The sequence below is a fragment of the Mirounga leonina genome, unplaced genomic scaffold (assembly GCF_011800145.1).
Source record: "Mirounga leonina isolate KUSES-001 unplaced genomic scaffold, KU_Mleo_1.0 Mir_114, whole genome shotgun sequence".
NCBI classification, from domain to species: Eukaryota; Metazoa; Chordata; class Mammalia; order Carnivora; family Phocidae; genus Mirounga; species Mirounga leonina.
In genome coordinates this window covers 24673843-24685929 of record NW_023270265.1, presented here as the reverse complement: position 1 = coordinate 24685929, position 12087 = coordinate 24673843, and the positions used below count along the sequence as shown (strand labels likewise).

The window sequence follows — 12087 nt, the reverse complement described above, 5'->3', positions numbered from 1 at the left end:
GTCCTCTGGATCCCAGGCAGAGGTTTATAAAAACTCCCCAGCCGATCCCTGTGTGCCCTGGGTTGAGAACCCCTGCCTCAGGGGGACGGTCCCTCTCCTGTCACCTAGAAGCTCCCACCGCAGGTCAGGGCACCCAAGCCCTGGGACTGGGGAGCATCTGCCGCGGGGAGGAGAGAAGCACCGTGCAGGAGAAGGCACCCAGGCAGCGCTTCTCACCGGCTGACAGCAGCCGGCCCTTCCATGTCTTCAGTCTTGAGCCAAAATTCACGCAAAGACTCTTTTCTGCTAAGGAAACAGCTGGTGGGGGTGAAGGGGGGACAGAACCCCACCTCACACTAATGTCCTCAGACGTGGCAGTGAGGGACAGTAACCTGAGGTGCCTGGGACCACATGCCTCCTTAATATCTTGACTTTACGAATGGAAATTTAACATCAGTTGTGGAAAACAGGAGAGCACAAAGCGGGGGAAAGTAAGTCTAGATGCCCACTGCTGCTTAGGGTACCTGCTTCTGTCACCTACTGTTGTCCCTTAATTTTTAGTAGCTGCATGATGTCGACATGTCTAGTTGAACCAGTCCCCCGAATTTTTCAATATTGTAACACTGGGGCGAGCATCCTGCTTCAGACTCCAGCATAGTTCCACACACAGTGTAAACCTGACGTGCGGACGGGTGTCTCTTTCATGAGTAGAGGGATCGCGGAAGGCTCTCCTGCTCAGACGCACCTTCCCTGCATACTCTCCCAATTTTAAGGTGCATTTCTAATAGCGGGTTTCTAGAATATGGACAGATGTCATGGCAGTACAGAAACTCAACTCTTGGGTGCTTTTTTCCTCTAACAAGAGGAATGGCCTGCTAGCTAATGGGCAGAGAACAAAGGAGCTCCTAATTCCAGGCAGTCCAAAGCATAGCAAGAAAGTGTGTTAGCTGAAGGTATTTGTGGATGTGATCTTTAATCCTTGAGGGTTCTGGGGATATTGGAAAGGTGCCAAAGACGAGAGGGATGTCCAGGCTGTCAAAAGAAGGGGGCGAACCCCAAACTTCCCAGCCCTTGCAGGCTCCCGCGGCAGCCTATTCTGAGTGCAGGGTGTTTCAGGGTCTGGGAGGGAGCACGCAGCTCTCCAGGGACTGCAGCGACAGATGTTCCCCCCCCCCCCCGTAGTTTTGCTGAGGCCCTGGTCAAGGCGACCCTGTGGGGTGTAGAGCCGCTCACCATCCTGCAGGCGGAAAGATGGGGAGCTAGGGCAGAGTCTGACCAGTATCTCCTCAGGATTCGCTCCCCAGCACACCCTGGACAGTAAACTCCTTAATGAGGAGCAGGACAGTGCTGGGGAGGGGGCCCCACCAACCTGCTCACTGGCTGCATGACCTCCGCCCCCCCTTCTCCAAGCCTCAGTGCCCCTCGTCCATGAAACGGGAGTTCTGGGGCCTCCGTGAGCACAGCACCTCACACGTGGGAGCCCTAGAGTGACCAGCACAGTGGCTCTCCTCTGCGGCCTGGAGGGGACCCAACTTCAGCACGGTGAACGGGCGGCCTCCTGAGACTCTGCCCTGTGTGGACTCGTGAGCTGCATGTCCTCATGGCCCAAAGCCAAGTACGGCAGCTGGACTGCAGCTTCTCCTCTCTTCCTGTTTGCTCCCTGACCCTCCCCCCACCTGGGCTGCACAAAAGCTGATTGTAAGCAAATTCCTGGCCTACTGCTGGGCTGAAATGATCGCAAGTGGCCCAGGTTTCGGCAGGGCCTTGGGTGCCTCTCCCTGCCCGGCTTGGAGACGAGCTCACTGGGAAGCCAGGGGATGCCTATAGCCTGAGTACGATGCCGTGGTGATAGGAGCAGGTAAACGGGCTGTGCCAGAGCTGAGGGCCAGGGAGGGCAGCCCTGCTCAGAGCCCCTGGGGCTGAGGGGGGGCATCCCCAAGCCCCCCACCTCCCTCTGCTCTGGGCACAGGCTGGCCGGGGTTTGGGCCAGAGCAGGGGCGGTGGTAGAAAGTCCGCTTGGTCTGTGAGCAGACACCGAGGTTGTGGGGCTGCCATCAACTTGCTCGTGGTCTGGGGCAGATTCTTGACCTCTCTAGGCTCAGGTCTGACCTTCTAGAATGACCAGGGAGGAATAGGTGAGCTCAGGAGTATCCATGTATCTCCTGCAAAATTAGCTAGTTGCCACCACTCTTGGAAAGCAGATGGTACGCAAGGGTTGGAAAGAAAGAGCTTGCCATAAAAGACCCATGAACTCCAGCCACCCCGAGTGCCCTGAGTTCTGGTCACCACCACCTCACCACTAGGACTACCCATTCCCCCAAGGAAACTGGGAGTTAGGAAAAAATAGAAATGAGTCACAGAGATCCTAGTGCATGTCTGCAGAGGGTGACAGCCCCCATTGTCTTGCCTGTCTGGGGCACATAGGGTCGGTCCTACTGCACTTTGCTGACGCCCAGGCTGCAGGGTGTCCGATTCCGCCGCGTAACTGTGGGAGGCCACAGGGTCCGGACCAGGTTGTCTTTGCTCAGAGCCTTCCATTCACACTCCCAGGGGGCCCCAAATTTCAACTTCTGGTATTCTCTCCCACTGGGTTTAGACAGAAAGACAATGGCAGGATCGAAAGAAGATGCTCATCACCGTTTTAAAGTGCATCCTGTCCTGCCAGCTCTTCATTCTCGTATGCTCTGAGAGCAGTCGTGGCCAGGAAATGTTGTAGTCGCCCCTCCAGGGAAAATGTGTGTGGGCATATATACGGAAGCTTATGATAAATGCTGAAATAGAGGAAGTATAGCACACGCGTTTACAAGGAAGATACACGATCCTCTAAATTCCAGGTAGCCAGTTGGCTCTCACCAAATTTCTGTGATTTTTGCTAAACTTAGCAGCAAACCTGTGCTTACTCCCAACCGATCAGGCCGGCTCGGAAGGGAACGTGGTTTTCCGTTTGCCCTGCCTTTAAAGAGTAGAACCGACGGGAAGCAACAGTCACACCTGAACTTCACTCCTCCGGTGATGGGAGAGACTTTGCTCCGTCAGATGACATTTCTCCCGCACTGGGAGAAGATTCTCTCGAGGTTTTGTGCCATTTGCCGCGGAAGAGCTGCAGACACAGCGCACGGCCGGGTTTCATCTGCATCGTTCGTGTTTTCTCCATCACTTTCTCACATGGAACCGTCAACAGAGTAATACGGCCAAGCTCTGAGGGGTGCTGTCGGCTGGCTTCCGTGGTTCAAGTGCTCCCACCACGGCCTTTTTCAAGTTGCCACCGTGAGGGGCCTGTGCGTGCACTTGGGAGAGAGGCACGGCCGCTGACGGCTGCTCAGAGGTGAAGAACTGCAGGAGCATAGGTCATGGTAAACTGGAAAAATGATGAGGAAGTGACAAGTTTTGAGTATTTATTGCCTGTGTTTTTAATATAATTTATTTCACTGTAAGTTTATAATAATCTAAATTTCAATAATGGCGGTGTTTGACGAGCGTCACAAACATCCTGGCCGGGGGAAGCCAGCTCCAGGCTTCACTGATTGGGAAGGTGTCATGCCCCACCCCCACCCCCGCTTTTCTGGCCTTGGTGACAGCACATCCCTGCTGTCTCCTGGCACAGAGGGTTGACTCCAGGTCACCAGAGGCGTAGGTGACTTGCCCATACGTGTGTGAGTCTCAGGTGTGAGTTTTTCCTTGATGTTGTTTCTTCATTTGCTGAGCATTCAGGGCAGCCCGGTTTAATTAAGGGCATTTGGGAATCAAGTGAGGGACAGAGTGGCATCTTCTGAGAGAAGGGTTAGCTCTGCTCCCTGAGGTCACACGAGTATCTGGGGGCCACTTTGAAGACGAACCCTAATTAGTGCCTTGGCTAAATATGCCTAAGAATGACCCAAGGAGCTTGTTAAAAGGCAGTTCCTGGGCCCTATCCCTGGTGATTAGGATTGAGAGGAAGTCAGCGCATCCAACCAGAATTTGGAGCGGGTCCAGTGCAGGCAGCTGTAAGCCACACTTGAGAACCCGTGTTCAGAGCGCGGCTTCTCTCGAGAGCCCCACATGCCTGGCTAGCTGAGGATCCCTGGAGTCAGGCTGGAGATGATCAGAGTCTGCAGCTTCAGACCCCCTCAGGGGGAAAGGAGAGGTCACCAGCAGCCCCAGGAGGGCTCAGGCAGGACTAGGGATGGAGTGGTGGAGGGCCGAGGGTCCGGGGCTGTTGGAATCTTGACCTTTGTCATTTGAGGGCTGTTTGTGCATTTGTGGGCTCATGTGATGATTGAACTGGACCCAGTTGCGTGGAAGCCTTTATTAGTTTTCCAAGATTTATGATCAGCACTATCTAAGAGACAAATAGCTACCATTTATCGTTGAGTCTGCTGAGGGTCAGGTGCTTTACATATATTATTGGTTATTCTTGCTCCAACACTGCAAGAAGCCTGAAGCTCATGGCCGGTCAGAATGACTCTCTGAGGGCCACGTCCTGTAAATAGCAGGAGCCAGGTTGAGCCCAGGACAGTCGGCCTTTAATTCGATGTATATATTTGAGAGCAGGCCTTTCCAAACTGTGGGCTGCAACTCGCTCATGAATCCCATCCAGCAAAGCTTTTAAACCTTAAGAAACTTTTCAAAAGTACATAAAAATAGTATATTAACCCGTCTTTTTAAATGAAATATAATCAAATAGATCATCACATGCTTATCACATGGTGAGTTAATATGAGTTCATGAAACTTTTGTTTCTGTGGATACATTTGTATGTGGGGTGCAGGCCAGGTCACAGGGTAAGACGCACTTCTTCATGTGGCTCGTGGTCAAAGAAGGTTGAAAAACTATTTCAGAGATTCCTTTAATGGAAGAGAAGTTGGCTCAGTGACCTCTAAAATTCTGGGTGTCTCTGTATGGAAAATGTAAAACAAAGTCAGCTCAGCCATGAAGAAATCCGTCATGTGGGTCATCACTGCCTCCTATTTATGGATGTTTGTCAAATTAATGGCTGAACATTTTATTTGCACGAACACTGGGTTCAGGTTGACATCTTTGAAGACTCAGAGTGACCTTCTGTCACCAAGGAGAAACGCGTGCCAAGTGTTCCAGACAAGACCTGTCCCCACTACCTGAAAACAACCCAGGCCTGCTCTCCGCCCAACAAGGGCTTCTCCATAAGCAGCTACACTATCCTGAGAGTGAGGCAAGAGGAGACACTCCCGGCCCCTGGCCGTGCTTGACCACCTGCATCAGAACCACCCCGGGGCCTTGTGAGAAATCCATCCCAAGTCCCTGCCTCCACCCTGCCGAGCCGACTCTGGGGAGGGGTTGTGAATCATCGTTCATACAGGTTCTTAGATGATCCTAAAGCTTCTCAGAGCAGGAGACGCACTTGCCAGCAGTGGGCCTGGTGGGGAACCTGGAATCCCAAGTCAGGTTTAGGGCTCCCAACCCAGGGGCAGCCCTCTTAAGATTTTTGAAAAGAAATATATATATATATATATATATATATATATATATATATGCACATTATACATACACACACACACACACACACACATATACATATGATAGATAAATTCACCCAACCAGCCGGCACTCCTTTAGCACATGTTGAAGCTGTATGTGTTTAATTCATTTTGAACTGTTCTGGTTTGGGGAATATTGGTGATTGACAAAGCCATGGGACTAAAGCCTCTGGGGCACTAGAGTGGACCACACTTGAGCAGAAGCCGCGTGTGGCGGCAGCCGTCCGCATGCCCAGCATGCACCTGGATGGTGATTCCAAGCCAGCGAGGGGGTCCAGCGCCAGCGGAGCAGCCACGCTTCCCTTCTGTTCCTGCCCAGGAAACTGACATGCTCTCCACCAGTCACCTGCTCCTCCCCAAGGGACAGAAGCCCAGCAACGCAAGGCTTCATGAGATAGCTTTTGTCTGATGACTGTGGGTTTCTCCTCGTCCCTCACTCCAGCCTGGAGCCACTGGCCAGGCCAGGGTGACAGGACTTTTCTCAAGCTAGGGCAAGAACCAGGGTTTTCTGACTCCCCACAAACCAGGTGATTTATGGCATCAAGCTAGACGCTATTACAACATCCAGGTACAGGTGGTACTTTCGGCTACCTCCCCGCGATCTTCACGAGCATGGGGACAGGGATGGGTGACCATATTCCCCAGGGAGTGTGTCTGTCTGCCCGCTGACCACTGCTGCTTTCCTCCTCCCCCTTGTCTCATTGCAGGACACAACGGGCTGGTGGCTGTGAGTGCCTCCCCCGCTGCCCCGGCCCCTGCACACGTGGCTGTCAGCCGGAATTTGAGAAGCCGCAGGGTGCTGGCCAGGAGAGAGGGGGGGCCGGCTGGTCTCTCCCTGGCACTGACCCATGGCTGTCAAATGGGTGTCCGCAGTAGTTAAGGAGGCTATCAGGGGCTCCCCTTCCTCTCCTTCCCCTAACGTGCATTTCCCCCACAACTTTGGGATAGTCAGGGGACATTCAGAGGCAAGATGGTGACAAGATGGGAAAATACGTAAGTGGCATAGCCGGAGGAACGTGTTAGAGCCTAGGAAGCTGGGGCCAGGTGGGGCCCTCCGACTACAGATTACGGGTGGCCCCCGTGCTCCCCAGCTGGGTCTAGGCTGAAGTACCCAGCAGCTACACAGCCCCAAGTGTACCCCGGCGACAGGGAGGAAGCCAGTCCAGCAGGGGAGGCAGGGCCCTGCCCCCCCCACCACTGGCTCCTCTGTCCAAAGTTGAGCCAGGCCAGGGGTACCCTGAGGCTGTGCTTCTCCAACTCTGGTCCCGGTACCCCTCCGAGGCCACCATGTGTGCTAGAGGGTGTTCACAAGACAAACTTGGAACATCTCCCTGAAGCAGTGGCAGCTTTAGGATATCCATACAGGACGACTCAGCACTTCAGGGAGGGAGGGCTATGAGACTAGTGTTAAATCTAAACACTTTCCCTGACATAGTAGTTTTACTTGAACATTTTACAGGGAGCATTATATAACTCAACTGATCAGTAATTTAAAACATTGATTTTATGTAATTATAAATATGGGTTTGTCCTCCAGCTCTGCCACTTTCTATCTGTGAAGGTCAAGGCAAGTCATTGAGGCTCTTTGAGCCATGGTAAGATGAGAATAAAAACACCCACTCACAGAGCTGCTGTGGAACGAACAGATGATGTGCTTCGAGGACCTGCCACACAAAGCCTCGCAGACGGGGACTCAGCCCCGGGGAGGCTGGTGTCCGCCCCTTCGGCCCAAGACCCAGCCCCCCCCCCGGGCACAGACCTGCAGTTTGCAGAGTCAGGGGATGACCGGCTGTGGGGGACCGGGGAGCAGGGGGATGTGAGGTGGCTCAGGAAGGAGGGGGTTGGAAGAACCTGTTCTAGGATTTGAGCTCTGGTTGGGTGACTGGGGGGACAGTCTAAGGAATAGGGTTTGCTCTAGATTGGATACCGTCAGAAAGCAGGAACACCCCCTGTGACTGGGCATCTTGATAAACCTTATCTACTGGGGAGGGGGGCCAGGAACAGGAGGGGGTGACTGGTAAGGAAGTAGTGGCCACTTATTTTGGCTGCGAGAGGAGGTGGGGGGTATTTTGTGGGTGACTCAGAGCCCATGTTTGTACTCAGGCAAAACTGCGAAGTGGTCTTGCTCTATCCCATTTTCAGTGGTCTCAGACCATTCTGTGAGGCTGCTCGTGCCTAATGCGAGAACAGCACAGCGTACCTCTGAGGGCCAGGCCGCGCCCCAGTGCCAGGGCTGCTGTTTTCTTCCTTGCTGGGATGGGTCAGGAGTATAGATCTCGGTCCAGACCCTCTAGGTTCAATTCCCAACACCTCTACTCAGGAGCTCCGTGAGCCTGAGGCAAGCCATTAACCTTGGGCCTCCGTTTCCTCATCTGTGAAATGGGGAGAGTCATAGTGGCCACCTCTAGGGTTGTGGGCTGGATGAAACAGTGTCTGGCAAGTGAACTTTATTTACTTGTCAGAGATTTTATTTATTTGACAGAAAGAGAGAGAGAATGAGCACAAGCAGGGGCAGCGGCCCACAGAGGGAGAAGTGGGCTTCCCGCTGAGCAGGGAGCCCGACGCAGGACTCGATCCCAGGACCCCAGGACCGTGACCTGAGCCGAAGGCAACCGCTTCACTGACAGAGCACCCCAGGCACCCCTGCCTCTCGGTGCTTGTGGGGAGGCATGAGGCTCGCCCCTCCGGAGGAGCTGGGCACCCCAGGCAGGGCTGGGCACGGTGTAGTAGGACTTGAGAGAGCCACCAGGCCATGCAGGAGGGAAGGTCGCCCCTGAGACGTGGAGGGGCAGGAGCAGTCATGTTACATCTTACGAGACATCTGGGCAAGTGGGAATTCACGGAGGAAGCAAGGGAACGGCATTCCAGAGGCAGGAACAGCATGAGCCAGGGGGCGGCCCTGTAGCGAGGCCCCTGAGCTGGCAGGTCGGCCCCCGGGATGAAAGGAGGGCCCTGTGTGCCCCCCAGGCAGCGTGCCTGCAGAGACTGGGGGTGAACACAGCAGTCTTCGAGAGACGCCCTGTGGTGGAGGTGCAGCTGTCCCAGAGGAGATCATCCCAGGTGAGCCCTGAGAGGTGATGGGGTGGCGGGGCATGACTGTCGGTGACCGCTGGTGACCCTCTTCACCAGATTCCGTTTCAGGGTTTAAGTTCTCCCGAGCGTCCTACCTCCTCAGCCTGCTGAGGCCACAGATTTACACCGACCTGGAGCTGAAGGTAGAGCTCCCCTATGGCCCAAAGGTGGGGGAGGGGGCAGTTCCAGCTTCCTAACCTGGGGTGAAGTCTCCCTATTTTGCCCCACATGGTTCCCTGCACCTGGGTTCTCTCTTCCATCCAAGGGTTTGTCTACCCCACATGCTCTCCTCAGTGCATTCCCACAGTTGGGTTTTGTCTGACCTACCCAGTGTCTTAAAAATGGAAAATTTCACATAAAAATTGGGCGTCTTTGCAAGACAAGCCTTGTCAACATGAGGCCCATGTTCCTACATGCAGCCGTGGCTGGTGCCTTGCATGTGACTGGGGTTCCAGCTCTGCCCGGCCCCATCACTTCCCGGCGTCTCGCCTGGCCCTCACTGGGGACCTGCCTTGAAGCCTTGGGCCTCTGACAAAAGCCTGATTTCTGCCCTCATTAAACTTTAGATCCTACTACCACTGTAGGCAGCTTGAGCAGATATTTGGCGCCCAGTGACTTTCACCTCCTCTGACTCCTGGGCTGCTTTAGGGAGTCCTGAGAACGCTCAGTGCCCCCTGTTAACTTCTAGTCAGCTTAACCTCAGTCCACAGGCTGGCCCAACTCTGCCCCTGTCCTTTCAGATTCCTGTCACCCCCACTGCCTCTTTCGGAAGCTTGGTGACCACATTCCTGGAGCCCACTCAACTTCTCCCTGCTTGGTGCCTCTGTCACCTCCACTCAGAAAAAAGGGTCCTGTGTGTCATCCGTATGAGAAGCTGTGAGCATTTTAGCACGAACTTTGCTCTAAATTGAAAGTTTGAAGTTAATAAGACATTCAATCACTGTTGCCTCCTGAGAGAGAGAGAGACTGAGAGAGAGCGCGAGTGAGCCACCCATAGGCAGGACTTGATGAAGTCTAGCCAAGGCCTGGGCAAGGGTCTCCAGTCTTCAGTCCATGCCAGACTATAGCTGAAGACAGCTTGCAAATGCACCAATTATACATGGTGGCAGACGTGGCTAGGGGTGGGGGCTGTGGGTAGACCCTCCTTTTGAAAAATCTAACTTACAAAACTCAGGATCACAGAACAGAAAATTTCACGTGACTATTCATTTTATAAAAATAAGTTACTCATTTGAGGGGTGCCTGGGTGTCTGCCTTCGGCTCAGGTCATGATCCCAGGGTCCTGGGTTCGAGCCCGATGTCGGGCTCCCTGCTCAGCAGGAGAGTCTGCTTCTCCCTCTCCCTCTGCTCCTGCTCATGTGTGCTCTCTCTCTCTCACTCACTATCTCTCTCTCTCTCGAATAAATAAATAAAATCTTAAAAAAAAAAAGTTACTCCTTTGAAAATGGTTTCTGTCATAGGGCTCCTTTAACTAGGAAACCCCTCACTGAATTGAGTATATGCTTTGATCTCTGACCTTGGGTTGCATGGTGCATGGTGCTCAAATCAAGGGAGAGAACGGTCCTGCTTCATGATACACAGAACTAACCCCCTGTGGAGTACGGAGCACCTTCTCTAACAAGACACTGACAAGCTGGACAGCGTCTATAGGAAGACAGCTGACCTCTGGGAATGTTCCATCTCCAAACAACAGTAAAGAGCAGTTATTTTAGCAGTGCTACAACTTGGGCTACAAGTTCTAACACTCTAGCTATCGGTCTTCACCTGTGAGACAAGAATGTTAGCGGCCCGTTCTATGACGAGGGAACCAAGGTTCTGTGAAGTTAGGTTCACACACTAGGAAATGACAGAGAACTTGAACCAGGTCCACCTGCCTCCTTCTCCCCGTTCTTGGGCTACCGTCTCCTGGCACAGTCATCCCAGAGCAGTCCTGCTCAGCCTCACGCGTCCCAGCACGTTGCGGTTTGCAGCGGACGAGGTCACAGACAGGAGCTCCCCTTGCAGCCCGGCCTGGGCGGAGGACGGGGCTGAGCTTGCAGACTCTGGGACCTAACAGGCTGGTTTTGAAAACCTGCCTGATGGTTTTATTAGCTGCCTCATGGCCCCGCATCTTCCCCATGTGCAAGATGAGGATGGTAATAGTACCCACCTCATAAGGCTATTGTGGTGGTGAATAGGTTTGTCTGGGCCATGGTCAGTACCGCATAACTGGCAGCTAGCATTATTACTCCCGGGCGGCAGTTGAGAAACTCAAGCTCCAGAAGGACCTCCCGGGGCCCTGTAGCTGGCTACTGCCTGTCAGGTCTGGCCGCTAGGGGCCTGTCCCCAGTTAGACCAAGCTCTCACCTAAAGTGTGAGTCTTTCCTTTGGTGCCACTGCCCCTCTTCCCATCCCTGAGCCAAGGATGGATTCCCCCACCCACATGGGGCCTCCATGGGGCCTGTCTTCTGGGTCTCAGTTTCCACAGCTGTCAATGAGAGCATCAGATTGGATCACCTCCTGGTTCTGTCCACTAGATCACAGGTTTGCTTTAAAAGTGGCCCCACATTAAGCAGTGGACTCCAGGCTGAGAGGGCAGAGTTCTGCCCTGATGGGGTCTTGTCTCCCACGTCAGCAAGCAGCTGCCTCGTCCAGCTCTCCCTGAGCCAGCCTTGGCCCCATTCAAGTGGCAACCCCTTCCCTCCCTCACTAATAATCTTTTGGGTCTCAGCCAGATCGCTGTGCTCCTGCTTTATTCCCGGAAACCTAAGGCAGGGCTCTCAAACTTTCAGGTCTATCGGAACAACCTTGGAAACTGATGGGACCCTGAGGGACCTTGATCTGAGAGCTGATTCTGCAGGACGGTGGTGGGGCCAGGCACCACACCTTTTGAATCTCTCTTACCTCTCATCCCTCGTATACACCTGGTCCCTTCCTAGCAATTTCCACCCAGGGTGGCTGTGCATGCTGAGAACTCTCATGGGGGAATCAGAAGAAGGGTTCTGTTTTTATAAGAGGAGAACTGCATGATGTAAACAAATCTAATGGTGATTTAACATCCCTCTTTCTATTCTGACACCACATAATTAAAACCACCAAGGATGACAAAGGTCCAATTTATGAGAAAGTCCTGGAATCAGACAAAAAAATTACTCATATTCAGTTAGTTATACTTGAAGCAACTCTTAGGTCCCTTATTTGGGGTGGGGTATTGATTCATTCATTCAGTAAATGCTTCTGAGGCCCTGCCCTGTGTCCCGCACTGGGAGAAGCCCTTGGGGATACCACGGTGAGGGAGGGAGGCAAGGCTTCTGCTCTTAGTAAGAGGACTTCAGGTAGAGGAAGTGTTACCCCCAAAGAAAGGAAAACAAGGCAATATGATAGTGAGGGACCAGAGGTCCAGCCTGGACTGCCCAACCAAGACAGCTTTCCTGAGGAGGTGACATTTGAGCTGACATGCAGATGCTAAGAAGTTAGCAGCCTTGTGGTCACCTGAGCAGAGGGAAGTAAAGATGGTCGGGCCCAAGGTGGAAGAAAGCAGATGAGGGATGGGCAGAGGGGCAGC

The 12087-nt window shown here is 53.4% G+C and overlaps 1 protein-coding gene across 1 annotated transcript in view; it reads left to right on the top strand.

The window, feature by feature from the left end:
• Positions 1-60: 60 nt before the first annotated feature.
• The window catches only part of PYROXD2 (pyridine nucleotide-disulphide oxidoreductase domain 2), a 28837-nt gene continuing 16810 nt past the window's right edge, over positions 61-12087 (top strand). Inside the window, 5 exon segments of the mRNA XM_035026801.1 lie at positions 61-1837; positions 6179-6198; positions 8439-8493; positions 8496-8531; positions 8613-8686. Coding sequence (XP_034882692.1) covers positions 1711-1837; positions 6179-6198; positions 8439-8493; positions 8496-8531; positions 8613-8686 — 312 coding nt within the window. The 5' untranslated portion in view covers positions 61-1710.